Raw genomic sequence first — 18,342 nt, forward strand, 5'->3', positions numbered from 1 at the left:
TTATATCATTACGATCTTAGCATTAAGAGCGTTGCCTTGAAATTTTATTTTTTTTGAAAGAAAAACCCGTGGAAAAACAATGTGTAACGTGAAACTGAATCAAAGCATTTTCCCAATTCCGTGTGATGTTACCCTATTAAGACAAAGCTTTTAAAACTAAGATCATGTGGGATTATAATAATAATAAATCTTGCATTGGGTAAAACGCCTCAACATGTCAGAAGGAGATCTCAAAGCACATCACAGGGTATCCTGTGAAATGGAGTGACTGTGTAGTTGTAGGCAAACATGGCAGTGTAATTGCGCACGGCATACATTCAAAACGAGAAAGGAGTTTCTCTCGGTGTCCAGGCCAATAATTCTCCCCCCCCACCCCACCAAATTGATTGTTCACTTCACAGCTGTTTGTGGGACACTGCTGTGCATAAATTGGCTGCAGCATTCACCCACAAAATACACAGTCACTACACTGCACAATATATCCTGCGCAGAGTTTTGAGACGATCTCCCGACATGAACAGGCGCTATATCAAATGCAAGGATTATTATTATTGTTGTTATTTATTATTAGAATTCATGCTTGAATTTTAGAAAAGATTCACAGTTGGTTAGAAAATGCATTAAAAATAATAATCCTTGCATTTGATATAGCGCCTTATCACGTCTTCGAGACGGCTCAAAGCGCTTCACAGAATATACTGTAAACTTAATTGATTGTATATTTTGTGGGCAAAAAGCGGCAGCCAATTGAGCACAGCAGCGTCCCACAAACAGGTGTGGATTGAGTGACCAAATTGTTTTTTAAAGGGATTATTCAATCCTTTCAAATGGTGACAATTGGGTCTTAATGTATTAACATGTAATGGAGCCAGACACGGAAGGAAAGAGGGCGGAGGAGAAGTACACAGGAGTGAGACGTCACTTTGAGTGGGTGCAATGTTTAGAACACTCTCCAGATTCAATGCCACTGGTAATTTTGGCCAGTCATCAACAAGCTTCTTGACAAGACTAGGAAGTTCTCATATTCTGCCATTTCTTGACTTGGGGCCAGACCCCCTGTTGATGCGGCAGAACTTTCTCTTCTGGCTCAGTGTCTCCGAGCCAGTTAAGCCTTGTGTCTGACACAGCACTGCTTGGATTCTCACAGTCTAATTCGTGCAGCCTCAGGTATTTATAAAGCCTCCAACAAGACTGGAAACCAAGCCAGCAACATTCTCTTGGCTTAAGCTTCTCTCGCATGTCATCATGTCCCAGTCGTAAATGTTAACATAACTCAGACTTTGAAAAGACAGTAATCTCTTTTGATAAACTACACTGGTTGCATGTCACAGCTTATAAACCCTTAACTGTGCATTGTCATATATAATTTAGCACACAAGCTCATGACTGTGCCGCTCAGGCTCGCCTGTGAGGAGGAACAGTTTGGCAATCGGTGAGAAAGGGAAAGAAGGAAGTTGTCTTTCAGACCTCCTGTGGGGTTTTTGCTCAGTGTGAAAGAGGATGGGCACAATCTGTAACTGTACTCAGCAAGTCCACATTGCAGTGGATCACTCGCATTCTCCCACTCATTGGGAACCATCCAGTTAATTCCAGAACATGATCCCAACGTTGTGTGGCTCAGTTACAAGAAGAACTACAACAAATTTACATTATATATACTTTATTATGGTGCCTTTCACATCACGTTGTGGAGAACAGGCAAAAGGGACCGTGGTTTAAAATCTAATTTAACCCAAAGTGCAACCCCAACTGAAGGGCAAACCAAAGGGATTTGGGGAGAGAATTGTGGGGAGCAGGGAATGGTTGCTGAAGGCTCGACCACTGATGTTGAGAAAGGGAGAGTGAGGAACAAGCAGCATCGTAATAATAATCCTTGCATTTGATGTAGCGCCTTATCACATTGTTGATACGTGTCAAAGCGCTTCACGGGATGGATTGTAAAGTGGATCGACTGTATATGTTGTGGGAGAAAGCGAGTCGGCCAATTGCGCATCATTAGAGTGGAGGTCACGGGACAGGAGACACGCTCTTACCAGCATGCTGCAAGGTGAAATTCGAGGGCGAGTGAGTGTGTGAGTGGAGGAGTGGACCTTCAAGTCCAAATGGACTTCTACTTGACGTTTCATGGGTAGCTGAACTCTGCCCACCAACCCCTACCCCCCACCCCCCCCTCCCCCATTACAGGATCTGAAAAGACCTGGGTTTATTCCTCATTTCAATAACATTTAGCCACCTGATGGGCAAAGGGTGACTTTTTTGCAAGAAAATAATTCTTAAGCAAAAAAATAAATTAAATTTACGACAGCTCTCACTCCCCTGGCGTCAGTGATGTCAAAGGTGACTGCGATCTCATCTGGTTGAGAGCGTCCAGTTACCAGGAGTGTGTGCTGCCATCTGGTGGTCATGTTTGCCAGCGTTAATTAGCACGACACACTCTTAAGGAATTCTCAAACTTCGCCCCCAAAGTCTTTCATTTATAAGGAATCAGTCGGATGATTTCCGAGCTGTTTGATTGACAAATGCGTGATGTGACTCTCGCATTTATTTCCAGTCAGTAGTTTTGCTGCTACGTTCGTACCATGGGAGTCCTGTAGCTCAGTGGTTAGAGCACTCGCTTTGCAAGCGGGAGACCTGAGTTCAATTCCAGGCAGAGGGCGAAACCTTGGGCAAGTTTCCTTACTCCACACAGAGCCTAATAATAATCCCTCCAAAACCAAAAACAATAATAAATTGGTCATTTTCAATCTACGACTGTTTGTGGGACATTGCTGTGCGCAATTGGCTGCCGCGTTCGCCCACAAATATACAGTCAATTCACTTTACAGTGTGTTCTGTGAAGCGCTTTGGGACGTCCTCCCGACGTGAAAAGCTCTATATCAAATGCAAGGATTATTATTATTAATATTATTATGGGATTTGGGGTTAAGGCAGGGCAGTGGGATTGAATAATGAATAATAATAATCATAACACAAATAAAAACAGAAGTCGCTGGGAGCAAGCAGCATCTATGGAGAGAGAAAATCGAGTTCATGTTTCAGGTCAGAATAATTCATCAGAATATAATAATAACACCTTGCTTTGGGAGCCGGTGCAGACTCAATGGGCCAAATGGCCTCTTTTTTGTGCTGTAAGTTTCCATGGTTCCATTTGTTTTTTTTCTTACAGCTTTGAACAAAGATCACTGGGACCCGGAATTCCTGAAGGCCATTCCCATCATGAAGACACGCAGTGGAATGCAGGTGAATCTGAGACATCTGCTAAGATCTAATTCTTTGAGGATTGCAATAGTGAGGCTGCTCTGTGTGTGTGTGTGTGTTTATTTGTGTGTGTCTTTGTCGGTTTGTGTGGCTGTCTGTTTGTATGAGTTGGAAGAGCTAATAATAATAATTCTTGCATTTAATATAGCGCCTTATCACATCATTAAGATGACGCAAAGCGCTTCACAGAATTCGCAAAGTGAATTGAAGTTGTATGTTTTTGTGGGCAACATTAAAAGGTTGACTGACAACCCTTGTGTCCCCTTTCAGTTCTCCTGCGCATCTCCCAGCCATGGCGGCCCGGACAACACTCATGAGGTTTGGGTGTGTAACAGCGATGGCTATGTTGGCCAGGTCTGTTTGCTGAGTGTGAAGCCGGTGCCCACGGTTGAAGCCTGCATCGCAGTGTGTTCGGCGAGGATTATCTGCATCGCCGCAGTGCCAGGGCTCAGTGGCACCTCCAGGTCAGCATTCATACACATAAACAACAACCTGCATTCACATAGCGCCCTTCACAAGGGGCGGTGTCTCTCGGAGGGCTTGCTTACCAGTGGCTGAGCCAGGGGGAGGGAACTGTAAGCACGATCGAAGAGAAAGGTCTTCAGCCGTGAGTTAAAACTCGGGACAAAGGGAGCAAGGCGGAGGGAGTGGGGGCCAGAATTCCAAAGCTGGTTGAAAGCACGGCTGCCGATGGTGGAGCGAAGGGGAAGAGGGACAAGCAGGAAACCAGAGCCATAAGCTATACCCTAAACGGGAGGTGGGAGGCCATCATTTTCACATGGACAGAAATCGTGGTTGGTGTAATCTACACAATCTATTGTTAACGACAGCGTTGGGAGTCAAGTAACTTCCCCCCCCACTTCACTTCCCCCTTCAATTCCCCCTTTCCCCCGCCCTTCGCTTCTCCCCCTCCCCCCTTAGCTCGTTGATGATTCGGCCACATCTGCCTGGGCAGGATGGAAGTCACAATGGGAGGGGGGGGGAAGAAGGTAAAGTGAGCTCGTGTTTTTTCTTTAAAGCCCCTCGTCAGTGACGGTTTCCTCCCCCTCTCCCCATCCACAGGGAGCGCTCAGAGACCTCGTCCTGTGGGACAGCATACCGCATTGCTGGCGTCTGCGTGGAGGAAGCAGGTCCACAGCAGCCGCTCCACATCTCCATCTCCAGCTCGGCTCAGTCGCTGGGAGAGTCCACGGAGAGTGGCAGCAGGAGCCTCAACCCCTTCGACAGCGACGACACCGAGGACGACGAGTCTTCCCCCAGCCCGTCCGGCACGCTGCGGAGCCAGGCCAGCAGGTCCACCGTCTCCTCCAGCACCGGGAGTGAGTACACACCTCGCAGCCACAGCCACTTAGCCTGGGAAACCACTGCGTTACACGTGGAAAGGTGGAGCGCGCTTTGGTTCGGGCTGGGTTTCGAAGCCGCGTTTCCACAGCTCGTACAAAAACGGCTTCGGAAATTTGAGACTTTTCCACAATTCCGCATGATCTTCAATATTAATTCTTAATTCATTCCAATAATCTGGTCGCTCAACCCACCGCTGTTTGCGGGAACGCTGCTGGGTGCAAATGGCTGCCACGTTTCGCCCACAAAATACACAGTCAATGCACTTTACAGTATATCCTGTGAAGCGCTTTAAGACGCCTCGAAGACATGATGAGGCGCGAGATCAAACGCAAGGATTATTATTATCACTTTACCCTGCGATATCTCTGTCTTAATATCCTTAGCTTTGATTGTTCCTCTTCTCCACTTGAGCCTTTCATCCAAGAATGATAATAATCCTTGCATTTGATGTAGCGCCTTATCACATCATTGAGATGTCTCAAAGCGCTTCACAGAACACACTGTAAAGTGATTCGAGTGTGTATTTTCAGGTTGGGAGGATGTCTCAAAGCACTTCACAGTGCTGGCTGGGACACCTGAGACAAGTGTGTGTGTGTGTGTGTGTGTGTCACCCCTGCAGTGCTTTACCGGGTGAATCATTGCTACGAAAATTGGATATCTTTTTGTTGCCCGCAGTGTAAAACAAATCCTCTGCTAACTTCAACATCTAGTCTTTTTAGAGTAAATGCAGCCACAATTCCCTCCTGTGGGTGTTTGCTTTCACAAGGGAGTCATTTTACAAGAGCTGTTTAGTTCCCAAGGCCTTGGAGTGAGTGAGTGTGTGTGTGTGTGTGGAGAGGTAGGTTTAATAAAAGTGTGTGGAGAAGGGAAAACGATTCAGCTCTTTGGCCTCCAGCCCTTTTATTAGGGCATTTTACCAGGTCTGGCAGGTAATTGCTCAGGATAGACTGGATAGTAAAACCAAATTGGTCACTCAATCCAGGACTGTTTGTGGGACGCTGCTGTGCACAAATGGCTGTCGCATTTCGCCCACAAAATGCACAGTCAATCCACTTTACAATATATTCTGTGAAGCGCTTTGAGACGTCTTAACGACACGATAAGATGCCGTATCAAATTCAAGGGTTACTATTATCATAGTTTAGTGAGGCGATTGAGTGATTCTCACTTTACCAAAGATAGCTCTAACTAACCCCGGCTTGTTCTTCAGATGAGGAGATGTTGAGCTCAAAGGATTTTGTGACGGAAACCACCAGCTCAGAGGAGGAGGCCGAGTCGGATTACATCGCCAACAACCGCTCCGTGTGTCAAACCCGCAACAGCGACAGCCCCATGGACGGGAGGGCAATGAGGCGTTCGAGCCGTGGGTCCTTCACAAGGGCCAGTCTGGAGGAGCTTCTGAGTATTGATCCCGAGGCCAACCAGAGCTCGATGTGGCTGGGCACAGAAGACGGCTGGTAAGTGGCTCCCTCTATAGGCGGTTATCAGCGTGGCTCAGTCGGCTACACCCCTGGGCTGTCTCTGCGTCAGAAGGTTGTGGGTTCAACACTCGGTTTCCTAATCTTGGCTCACACTCCAGTAGAGTTACTGATGTGTCTCTCCAGGGAGAGAAGGCGCATTCCATACCAACAAACTATCTCTGAGATTCCCACATGTAGGTGGGATGCATGGAATTCTCAGCTTGGTTTGGATGCTCTTAAGCACGGTGATGGGTTTCCGCATGTGTCAGACACCCGGCTGACCAAAAAAAAATAGAGCACGGGTGAAACACTGCGTTGTCGGAGGTGGATGAGATGTTCAACCAAGTTCCTGCCTGCCTTTTCTTCAGGTGGACATTAAAGATACTATTTGAAAAAGGAAGCAAGTTTCTCATGGTTGTCCTGGCCAAGAATCCTCCAGATTAGTTGGTCATTCATTTCATTGGCTGTAGATAGCTCCTCACCACCCTCCTAATTGCCTTTCCCAAACCCTTCTATTCCCTTTAACTCACGTATGCATCAAGTTTAGGACATTATTATCTTATGTCACGTCTTTATGTTACTAATCCCTTTCCCCTGCCTTTCCTCCATCTCGCCTAATAACTTTACATCCAACCATCTATCCATCTTAAATAGTTATATAAAAAAATTGGGTCACTCAATCCACGACTGTTTGTGGGACACAATTGTGCGCAATCGGCTGCCGCGTTTCGCCCACAAAATCCACAGACAATCTACTTTACAATATATTCTGTGAAGTGCACTGGGACATCTCGAAGACGTAATCAGGTGCTATATCAAATGCAAGGATTAATATTATTAAGTGGAGTCCTGTAGTTCAGTGGTTAGAGCACTCGCTTTGCAAGCGAGAGACCTGAGTTCAATTCCAGGCAGAGGGCGAAACCTTGGGCAAGTTTCCTTACTCCACACAGAGCCTAATAATAATCCCTCCAAAACCAAAAACAATGATAAAAATTGGTCTTTTTCAATCTACGACGTTTGTGGGACATTGCTGTGCGCAATTGGCTGCCGCGTTCGCCCACAAATATACAGTCAATTCACTTTACAGTGTGTTCTGTGAAGCGCTTTGGGACGTCCTCCCGACGTGAAAAGCGCTATATCAAATGCAAGGATTATTATTATTATTATTGTTATTATTATCCCCCCCAGTACAGCACTGTATTGTCAGCCTAGACGTTGAGTTCAAATGCTGACGTGGGGCTTGAACTCCCAAGTTTCTCAACCGAGAGACGAGAATGTAACCTTCTGAGCCAGATTGACAGACAATCAGTCAGAAGCTTTGCAGTACAAACACGGTATGAAGCTAAATGGACTGGAGCACAGATTGTATCTTGGATTTCATTGGGTTGAGGACAACTCTGGACTCTTTGGCTCACGCTCATTGTTAACCTCAACATAATAATACTTGCATTTGATATAGTGCTTTTCCATGTCTTCGAGACGTCTCAAAGCGCTTCACAAAATATACTGTAAAGTCAATTGACTGTATATTTCTGAGCGGCACACAGCAATGTCCCTCAAACAGTCGTGGATTGAGTGACCAAATTATTATTTTTTTTTGTTGTTTTTTCTTGAGGGATTATTATCAGGTGAGTGGAGTAAGGAAACTTGCCCAAAGTTCGGCCCGCTGGGAATCGAACCCAGGTCTCTCGCTTGCGAGGCGAGTGCTCTAACCACTGAACTACAGCACTTCTGAGCTACAGGAATTCTCTGTCTCTGTCTTTCGAATACTTAACACAAACCCATTGAGAACAAGAACTTCTCGCCTTCTGAATGCTGTTGTTGTCACTCTTGTGAAGGCTGGAACGAGGATAACCAATGGTGTGAACTAATGTCATCATCTATAAACCTCTCCCATAATGTGGTGCTCTGATCCCCAGTGGCTATTCTCAAACCCACAAGGGTAATAATACAAACTCTACTATTTGCCTGGGGAAAAAATGGCAATTTTGATTGAATAGTTGCTGCCGATTAAGCAATGTTCATATGGAGCACGATGGGTTTTAGCTTGGTTCAGTTGAAGGCACTCTTGTATCTGTAACAGAAGGTTGTGGGTTCAAACCCCCGCATGAGGCTTTTGAGCACACACGTTCTATTGCAGTATTGTGGGGCACCGCTACATTTTCAGTCACTATGCCCTGAAACTCTGGAACACTCTTCCTGTATCCCTCTGCCTTGCCCCTTCCTTTACCCATCTTCACATCACGCCTGAAGACCTTCCTATTCGACCGTGCCTACAGTCACCTCCCCCTCCTTCCGGCTTGGCATTGTGCTCTGCCACCGTAAAGCACTCCGGAACGCTACCCTATGTGAGCGGCACTGTATAAATGCAAGTTGTTGTTGTACATTGTTAGAAATGACGACCTTTGGATGAGATATTAAACCGAGATCATATATAATAATAATACTAACCCTTGCATTTGATATAGCGCTTTTCACGTCTTCGAGACGCCTCAAATCCCTTCACAGAATATACTGTTAAGTGAATTGACTGTATATTTTGTGGGTGAAGTGAGGCAGCCAATTGTGCACAACAGCGTCCCACAAACAGTCGTGGATTAGTAACCAATTTTATTATTTTTTTCTTGAAGTATTATTATCAGCCGTCGGCAGTAAGGAAACTTGCCCAAGGTTTTGCCCTGTCGGGAACTGAACCCAGGTCTCTCGCTTGCGAGGCGAGTGCTCTAACCACTGAGCTACAGGACGTTTAAAAGTTATTTAAACATTTTCCCCCCATCTGTTCTGTTTAAAGCGTACATTTTACTCTTAAAACTGTCAATCTTTACCTTTGTCTTAAATTGTACTTGAATGACTTTGGGCAGTCGGAAATGGGACAGTACCTGTTTGTGGCCACAAGGTGTCGCTGGTGTGGGTCTCATATACTGCAATGGTGCACAAAACCATACAGTATTTACAGCCTATTGTTGTTTTACTTTTCCCTATTCACGTCAGCTCAAACATCTCAGTTGTTGTTCGATTTGAATGAGAATAACGTAATGATGTTTTCCCGTCCCTTCAGCATTCATGTCTATCAATCGTCTGATAACATCCGCAACCGGAAGAACAGTATGAAGATGCAACACTCTGCGGCAGTCATGTGCATCCTGTGAGTACAGCTTTTAAACATTATTTTACGCAGAGAGTGCTATCAAGCTGAGCTATGTGTGGATCAGAAACACTCTCCTCTGGAAGAATGAGAGTGTAATCCCAATGTTTAGATTTAAGATCACAGACCAGGCCAATGTTCCAGTGGAACGTAGGGAACACGGCAACATAGGAATTGCTGGACGAAAAACAAAAGGGGTCCATCTCGTCTACCTTCGAGCCGATCACCCCCCATCCTTGCCCGGCTTCACTGGCTCCCCGTCCCTCAGAGTATCGAGGGAAGGGACGTTCTCACCTTCAAAGCCCTCCATGGTCTTGCTCTATGACCTCCTAACCCCATATCAGTCTGTCTCCTCCCTCCGCTTGGCAGACATTGGCCTGCGTCAGGTCCCCCGCACTTCCCGCTCCACCATTGCAGTAGGGAATTCAGCATCTCTGCTCCCACGCTCTAGAACTCTATCCCGCATTCCCTCAGCCTCACCCCCTCACCTCCGCGCCTTCGAAGAGGAAGGTTGACCACTCACTTTAAGGCCATTTGTGGGACATTGCTGGGCGCAAATTGGCTGCCACAATGTCTTACAAATACATACAACAACAACAACAACAAGATTCCATTTATAGAGCGCCTTTCACGTCAGGAGGACGTCCCAAGGCGCTGTACAGTTGGGTCATGACCCGAGCAGGGGGGAAATGGTCAGGGTGAGGGGAGGGAAGGGAGGGAGCGAGGAGGGGGAAATGGTCAGGGTGAGGGGAGGGAAGGGAGGGAGCGAGGAGGAGGAAGAGAGTCGAGAGGGGAGCTGAAGGCACGGTCAAAGAGAAAGGTTTTGAGACCGGCCTTGAAGGAGGAAAGGGAGGAAGCGGCGAAGGCACTGGGGGATGGAGTTCCAGAGCCTGGGGCTGAGAGGCTGAAGGCCCGACCACCGATGGTAGGGCGGTTGGGGCGGGGGACGTGGAGCAGACCGGAGCCAGAGGAACGGAGGGTACGGGCAGGTAGGTAGGGGGATAGTAGGTTGGAGAGGTAGGAGGGAGCAAGGCCGTGAATGGCCTTGTAGGTGAGGATGAGGATCTTGAAATCAATCCTCTGGGGGATGGGGAGCCAGTGGAGGCGAGCGAGGGTGGGAGTGATGTGGTCCCGAAGCCTGGTGCGGGACAGTACACGAGCTGCAGAGTTCTGAATGACCTGCAGCTTGTGGAGGGAGGTGGCGGGAAGGCCGGCGAGGAGAGAGTTCCCATAGTCCAGCCTTGAGGTGACAAAGGCGTGAACCAGGGTTTCAGCAGCGTGAGGGGTGAGGTAGTGCCGTAATCTGGCGATATTCCGGAGGTGATGGAAGGCGGTGCCAGTTGTGGTGCGGATGTGAGGGAGAAAGGACAGCTCAGGGTCGAACAAAACGCCGAGGTTCCTGACTGGCTTTGAGAGGTGGAGAGTGCAGCCTTGGATGCTGATGGTGTCAGCGCCTGAGGTGCGGAGGCGCTGACGTGAGCCAATCAGGAGGGCCTCGGTTTTTCGCACGTTGAGCTGAAGAAAGTTGTCTCTCGTCCAGGACTCGATGTCGGACAGGCAGGCTGTCAGGACATCGGTGGTCGTGGAGTTGAGAGTAGAGGAGGAAAGGTAGAGTTGGGTGTCATCCGCATACATGTGGAAGTTAACCCCATGTTGCGGATGATGTCACCAAGGGGGAGCATATAGAGGGTGAAGAGGAGGGGACCGAGGACAGAGCCCTGAGGGACACCACATGAGACAGTACGGGGGGTGGAGGAGAAGCCATTCGTTGAGACGAAGTGAAGACGGTGGGAAAGGTACGACCTAAACCATTCAAGGACAGTGCCTTGAAGGTTGAGGTGGGAGGACAAGCGGTGGAGTAGGATAGCGTGGTCGACCGTATCGAATGCTGCCGATAGGTCGAGGAGGACGAGGAGACAGAGGGAGCCCTGGTCACAGATGGTCAGGATATCATTGGTGACCTTGACCAGGGCAGTTTCTGTGCTATGAGCAGCACGGAAACCTGACTGAAGGGGTTCAAAAAGAGAATGGGTGGAAAGGAAAGAGCGCAGTTGGGAGGCGACAACTCTTTCCAAGACCTTGGAGAGAAAGGGGAGGTTGGAGATGGGCCGGTAGCTTGATAGCTGCGACGCATCAAGGGAGGGTTTTTTCAGGGTGGGCGTGATGATGGCAGTTTTTAATGGAATGGGGACAGAGCCAGAGGAGAGGGACAGGTTTATGATGTCAGTGATGTGTGGGGCAAGAAAATGGAGCTGGGAGATAAGGAGTGGAGTGGGGATGGGGTCAAGGGAGCAGGTGGTTGGTTTTAGGGATAGGATGAGTTCATAGTCACTGCACTTCACAATAATATCCCGTAAAGCATTTTGAGACGTATCGACAAAGTGATAGGACACTATCAAATGCAAGGATTATTATATAATTTTCAAATATTGCCCCATTGTTAGTAAATAGGGGAAAATTCCATGCAAAAAGTGCCGCTGAGGCAAGTGATACACAGTGTAAATCAACCCCTTCAGAAGACAGGAGGGAGAATCTCTTATCACTTTAGGTTTGAAGGAGCTCGATGCCGTAATGGGAAGGTGGCAGGGTGTGTGTTCTGGAAAGATGAGGTCAAATGAGCCGAAGGGCCTTCATCACCTGAACTTCTCTTGTGATCTTGTGCTCGGAGTTGGCCTGGTATGTTGTGATGACTGTTATCTTCTGCTTTCCTTCATTTCAGATACCTGGACAATAAGGTGTTTGTGTCCCTGGCGAATGGAGAACTGATAGCGTACCAGAGAGACGCAGGTTTGTTTGAGAACTGCTGCCAATTCCAGTTAAATAATCAAAGTCTCCCACGCAGCCTAACTAACATCAACAACTTGCATTTATATAGCATCCTTCACGAGAGTATTGCCTCACAGCTTAGACATTAGCGCATCAAATCTGAAGAAGCATTGTGACTAGGCATCCTAGGCATTGCTCTCAGGCATCCCTCACTCATATTAACCTGTAGAGTAGTGGTGAGAGGACCCGGGTTCAATTCCCGGGCAGGATGAAACCTTAGGAAAGTTTCCCTACTTCACACACCTCTGCTTACCTCGCAGTAAATAGGAAGCTGGTTGTTAGTCGATTGGCGGATTACTTTCCGGGGGTAATAGTCCCTCCCCCGCAAAAAAAATTGGTCACTCAATCCATAACTGTTTGTGAGACACTGCTGTGCGCTATTGGTTGCCACGTTTCGCCCACAAAACATACAGTCAGTTCATTCTACAATATATTCTGTGAAGGGCTTTGAGACATCTCAATGACGTGATAAGGTGCAATATCAAATGCAAGGATTATTATTATTATTATTATTGTTATCACTTTCCCGCAGGAAGTTTCTGGGATCCACACAATGCTCAAACATTGTGTTTGGGTTCGCCGGGAAGTCCTGTCACCAAAATGGTACCGGTGGCGGGAAAGCTTTGGTGCGGTTGCCAGAATCGGATTCTCATCATGAACACAGCAAACCTGACCCACGAGGTGAGTGCTGATCTATTCTCCGCAAGGCTGAGCCCCAGCAGCTACCTGCTTCAACCATAATGTACAGTGGAATACGTTCAAATCCAATGCAAGGATAACCTTCCAATGGGCATCTTATTCAATGGGAATGAGACATTCTGGTCAATGGGCATGTCATTCAATGGCAGTGACACCTTCCCGACAGTCGATGTGGGGAGGGTCATTAATTGAGATTCATTCATCTTGCTTTTGGAATTGTTGCCAGCTTGACTTAATGGATACCAACCTTGCCTCTGACCCAAGCTGAGACAACAGCAACAAATTACATATGTACAGCGTCTCTCATGTCAGGAGGACGTCCCAAAGCGCTGGACAGTCAAGGATGTGCACCCCACCTGGGGGTTGGGGATCAGGAGGGTTGGGGGTCAGGTGGGTGGGTGGGGGTAGGAGAGTCAGCAAAGGCACAGTCGAAGAGGAAGGACTTGAGACAAGCCTGGAAGGAGGCAAGGAAGGGGTGCAAGGCAAAGGGACTGTGGGATGGAGTACCAAAGAGTGGGGGCAGAAAGTCTTGAGAGACCTGAGCTCAAAGTCTCCAATGCAGGAGTGGGAGCAGTGTTAAACACAAACATCTGCTTACTCAGTTCAGGTGGATGTTAAAGGTCCAGAGGCAGGTCTCAGTAGATTCAAGGTGAGGGAATGATCACTTCTCAGGTGACAGACCTTTTCCTTGAATCTGATTAGCATTAAATAAAATTCAGCGGGACAACGAATGAGCCATTCATTGGGTGACTTGAGAAAGAATTCTTGTGTCAAAAGTTTCCGTAGGCACTGCTTAGTTTCTTCGAGTTGGTTTGACACCAGGAATCTGTCCTGAGCTATGAAGAGTTTGCCCATCTGCTCCATTTGTGGAGTCCTGTATTGTATTGGTTAGAGCAGTTGCCTCGCAAGCGAGAGGACCTGGGTTTGATTCGGTTCACCTCGCAATAAGTAGGAAACCGGTTGTTAGTCGATTGTTGGATCGCTTTCTGGGCAGCAATAATCCCTTCAAGCATAAATAAATAAAATTAATAATAATTTGGTCACTCGATCCTTGACTATTTGTCGAAGAATACTGTGCGCAAATGCTTGCCACTAAATATACAGTCAATTCATTTTACAGTATATTCTGTGAAGAGCTTTGAGAAGTCTCAATGACTATTATTATTATTGTTATTATCCACGTGGGGCCCACCAATCTGACATCTTCTTGTTTCTCCTTTACATGCCAGCACACCATCCAGATTGGTCAGGACAGCAATCGGTGTGTGACGAGCCTGGTGGGCTGTGGCCTGGGGGTGTGGATCGCACTGCAGAGCAGCGCTCAGGTCAAACTCTACCACGCCAACACCTACGAGAACATCGCTGAAGTGGACGTCGCCCCCGCTGTGCATAAAATGCTCGCAGGTAACCAAATAACAGGGGTCTCGGGCCATCTCCCTTCTAACCATTCATTCTCACTCAGTTGGTGTCAGAGTACAGTGGGTAAAAATTGTTATGTAACCTCACACCACTGAACCATCAAAGCTGTTAACTTTACCCTCAACAACTTCCCCCCCAATGCTGTGTCCACATTAGTTGCCGCATTGGTCTACAAATATACAGTCACTACACTTTACAGTATATCCTGTGAAGCACTTTTAGATAGTCTCTGATGTGAAAGACCTTATATCAAATGCAAGGATTATTATTTATTATCATTATAATTTGATTTGGATACTTGTAAGCCCGGCGATGGGTTTCCGTGTGTGTCTGACACCAGGCTAACAAAAAAAAACATTGTATAAGATCATGGCTGATCTGTACCTCAACTCCTTATCCCGCAGGTTCTGATGCCATTATCCGTCAGCACAAGGCAGCCTGCCTTCGGATCACTGCCCTCCTGGCCTGCAAAGACCTTCTGTGGATTGGAACCAGCGCTGGGGTAGTGTTAACACTATCCATTCCCCACATCACTGCCAACACCACCTCCTTCAGGACGCCGCTGATACCCATGGGCTCGGCACACGGACACACAGGACACGTGCGCTTTCTGACGGCCATTGAACTGCCCGAAGTCTTTGATCTCACTTTCCCTCCAATGAGGGAACCAGGCAAGTTTTCCCTGACTGTGCACTGCACTGATCTCTATTGTGCCTTTACTTCGGATTGGAAACAAAATCATAAGGCACTAGCACAGGCTCAGTTGGAAGCACTTTCTCCTTTGATTGTTCACTCACTCCATAGCTGTTTGTGGGATATTTATGCGTGAAGAACATAGACCGCCTCCTTCCTAAGTCAGAAGATTGTGGTTTCAAGCCCACGTCGAGACTTTGAACTCATCGTCTTTGTTACACTTTAATTACTGTGAGGAACTTTGAGATATTTTAAATACACGGATTGTTCCCTATTCACATCCATTTTAAGAGTCCCAGTGGATTCTGCCTCTGATACCTTCAATAATAACTTTCAAAAGGGAATTAATAATAATAATAATTGGACATATGCTTGAAAAGGAAACATTTACACGGCTATGGGGAACGAGTGAAGGAGTGGGACTAATTGGATAGTTTTTTCAAATGGCCTGAATGGCCTCCTTCTGTGCTGTAAGAACTCTGGTACACTCTCCCTCTATCCCTTCACCACGCCACCTCCTTCCCCATCTTCAGGTCGCACCTGAAGACCTTCCTCTTCGACCGCTCCTACGGTCAACTCCCCCTCCCCCCAGCTCGGCATCGCTCTCTGTCACTGTCAAGCGCACTGGGACGCTACCCTGCGTGAAGGGTGCGATATAAGTGCAAGTTGTCGTTGACGTTGTTGTAAGATCCTTATGATTCTGTACCTTCTGGGGGCCGGGTAACCCACGGTCTCACGAGTCCTCTGTGCAAAGAAGCGTCAAAGAGGAGGAAAGATCAAAGGTCAGTGAGACGTGTCTAATTGTTGACTTGACCCTCCAGGTTGCCCGAGCGTGGCTGGTGACCGAGTGGCCGGGCTGCAGAAACGAGACTCCACACGGCGCAGGTCATCAGCCATCATCCCGTTGAAGACAAACATACTGGTGATCAGCGGAGGAGACGGCTACGAAGATTTCCGGCTCACCAACAGCAGCGAGACGGTGGGCCGCGACGACAGTACCAACCACTTGCTCCTGTGGCGCGTTTGAGAGGATGGGAAGCCCCCTAACCTCTCTTTCCCCCCCCCTCCCCGCCTCTCCCCGAGGTGGGGTGGGGTGCTGGAGTGGGGAAGGGTGGCAGCCACACTTCAGACTAGTGTCACCATTTGTTCTCCCATGCGTTTTGTCTGATGCTTAGGCATTCTGTCTCTGTGCGCGTTGTTTGTTCTCTACTGTTTACTAGCAGGACCCTGAGTAAAATGCCAGCAGTCTTACTGGGCGTCAACAGATTAGACGAATGCATGGTCTTGAGTTTAAAGCCAAGATTGGGACGCCACACCGTGTGTCACAGCGAGCGTATATCAGAGAGAATAGACTCCGCACCCTCGTCTGTGATAAACGTAGCTTCCTTTGGCAGGATGTAAGTCACTACATTTGCAACCAGAGAAATGTTGTCATTCCTCGTTCCCCCAGGATGTTAAAGCGAATGGCAAGAACTTGTGGGAACCAGTGAAAATCTCCATTTGTTAGCGGGGGCTCAGTCTTTCTCTTTTACGTAACGGTGCAAACAAGAAAAGCTGGCAGTAATGTTTTTTTTTAAAAAAAGTACCCTGAGCAGTATATTTCTTTGGTAATGCCTGACAGTGCCGTTTTTAAGTATTTATTTCCTAGTGAGATGGTCGTGCATGGGGAACCTGGGTAAGGACCCGATTAGTGCCTGGCATCGATGTTGTGGCCAGGACTTTTTACTTGTCTTTATTGTCCCCGATTGAAGGAAAGAAAAGAGACCTTCTGGAGATGGGTGTACTTTCTGCAGTTCAGTAGACCACCCCGTAAACCTCCCTCCCCTTTGTTCGTCTGAATGTTGTCATATTTATACCACTTTTGCAAAATGGAAACTTGCTGTGCTGCATATCTCCTCGGATACCTAAGATGAATGGTTCAAGTGATGCTCAGTGGCTTATCTCTGCATGCAGGAGAATCGTGCTTCTAACTACCCCGCCTCTCCATGCACGGACACCATGGGACCCCAAGGACTGACTGTGGAGACTTGGGTGGTGAAGTAGCTCATCGTGTCCGAATGCCCTCTCCCCCCACCCCCCACACCCCCCACCCCCACTTGCTGCTTGTGCGTGCGCCTTGGGTGTGTGTTGTACAGACTGCCTCCTTTCGTGTAGCATGGGAAAGCGAGTTTGATACCGAGGCCGGAGGGCTTGTGTACAGTGACAATGTGCAATATGTGACCAAGATCGCTGGGGACCATCGTTTCGTGAAGATGCAAAAAAAAAGCAGAAGAATTTCAGCCTCTCAAGACCTTTGCAGAAGCGCTGTTTAAACCACAGCCACTTAACCCCCCACCCCACCACCCACCTCCCAAATCCGCTATACGCTATGATCAAAGCTGAAGCTTATTTTCTGTTGGGTTGTACCGTATCAGTCCTTCTGTACAGTATTTATGTTTTATTTTAACTTAGTTACCTTTTACAGCACTTAATTTATGCATTTACCTTTTTGAAATCTCTCTAATAGTTCTGGCAGAGTTGTTTTACGTCAGGTGGCTTAGTACTTTGCTCCGTGCAGTGATTTATTTTAAAAACACAAGCGTGCGGATTTTTCTGGCACCCGACTGACTAGTTTGTTTGTCTCTCTCGAGCCTCAGTCACTCAAATGCAGTCTCTCCCACACACTTTACTTCTCCTTTACCTCACACCCACCCACCCCTTCACCTCCCACTAACAATTGAATAGCACTTATATTGCGAGATGTTGTGAACAGTCTTTGATCCAGGAAAGCACATTTTAAGCACAGCTTACGATTAGGTAAAGTGTTTCTTTTTCATGTATTTGCGACACCATCACAAGCCAGTTGAGCGATAGCTTGAGAATCACAAAGGAAATGGCCAGTTGAGGAAGCCAGGAATAGAGCCTAACAATCACTCCGTCCATTGACACTCAGAACATTGCTTTAGCTCTAATGAGCGAAGGGAAGGAGTTTTAAAAAATAGATCGTGAAATGCAGGTCATGCATTTACATGCTATCTAAATAATAATCCTTGCGTTTGACAGAACGCCTAATCACGTCGTTGAGATGTCTCAATGCGCTTCACGGAATGTATTGCAAAGTGAATTGACTGTGTATTTTGTGGGCAAAACAGCATGGCCAATTGTGCACAGCAGTGTTCCACAAACAGTCGTTAGAGTGAGCGCAGATGCAGATTTCTCTAAGAGTAAATACTTTTCACTGATGAATCCTAACAGATTGTCCGTTTAGGATTATGCCCCTAACCTCTGGAACTCCCTGCTTTTACCTCTCCCATCTCGTTTGAGCCAGACTGATACCAATGGTTAAAATGGACACATTCAAAACCGTTCCTTGCCTTATAATGAAGAGAGACAAAATTAATTCACTGCATTGTACTGCCTCCCCTCTGAGCTAGCAAAACCAGTGCAGTTTATTTTCCTTAATAATTCTTTTTTTTTTTAAAAATCCAAACAAAAGTGCTTATTCCAATCTTGAGCTAA

At 47.2% G+C, this 18,342-nt stretch overlaps 1 protein-coding gene across 1 annotated transcript in view; it reads left to right on the forward strand.

The window, feature by feature from the left end:
- The window catches only part of LOC103177232 (rho guanine nucleotide exchange factor 17), a 207,862-nt gene extending 191,932 nt beyond the window's left edge, over positions 1 to 15,930 (forward strand). Inside the window, 11 exon segments of the mRNA XM_042334431.1 lie at positions 3,167 to 3,240; positions 3,529 to 3,736; positions 4,156 to 4,182; positions 4,386 to 4,577; positions 5,813 to 6,059; positions 9,121 to 9,207; positions 11,927 to 11,994; positions 12,566 to 12,714; positions 13,962 to 14,136; positions 14,556 to 14,822; positions 15,666 to 15,930. Coding sequence (XP_042190365.1) covers positions 3,167 to 3,240; positions 3,529 to 3,736; positions 4,156 to 4,182; positions 4,386 to 4,577; positions 5,813 to 6,059; positions 9,121 to 9,207; positions 11,927 to 11,994; positions 12,566 to 12,714; positions 13,962 to 14,136; positions 14,556 to 14,822; positions 15,666 to 15,871 — 1,700 coding nt within the window. The 3' untranslated portion in view covers positions 15,872 to 15,930.
- Positions 15,931 to 18,342: the final 2,412 nt, after the last annotated feature.

This window comes from Callorhinchus milii, unplaced genomic scaffold, assembly GCF_018977255.1.
Source record: "Callorhinchus milii isolate IMCB2004 unplaced genomic scaffold, IMCB_Cmil_1.0 Scaffold4, whole genome shotgun sequence".
Classification (NCBI taxonomy): domain Eukaryota; kingdom Metazoa; phylum Chordata; class Chondrichthyes; order Chimaeriformes; family Callorhinchidae; genus Callorhinchus; species Callorhinchus milii.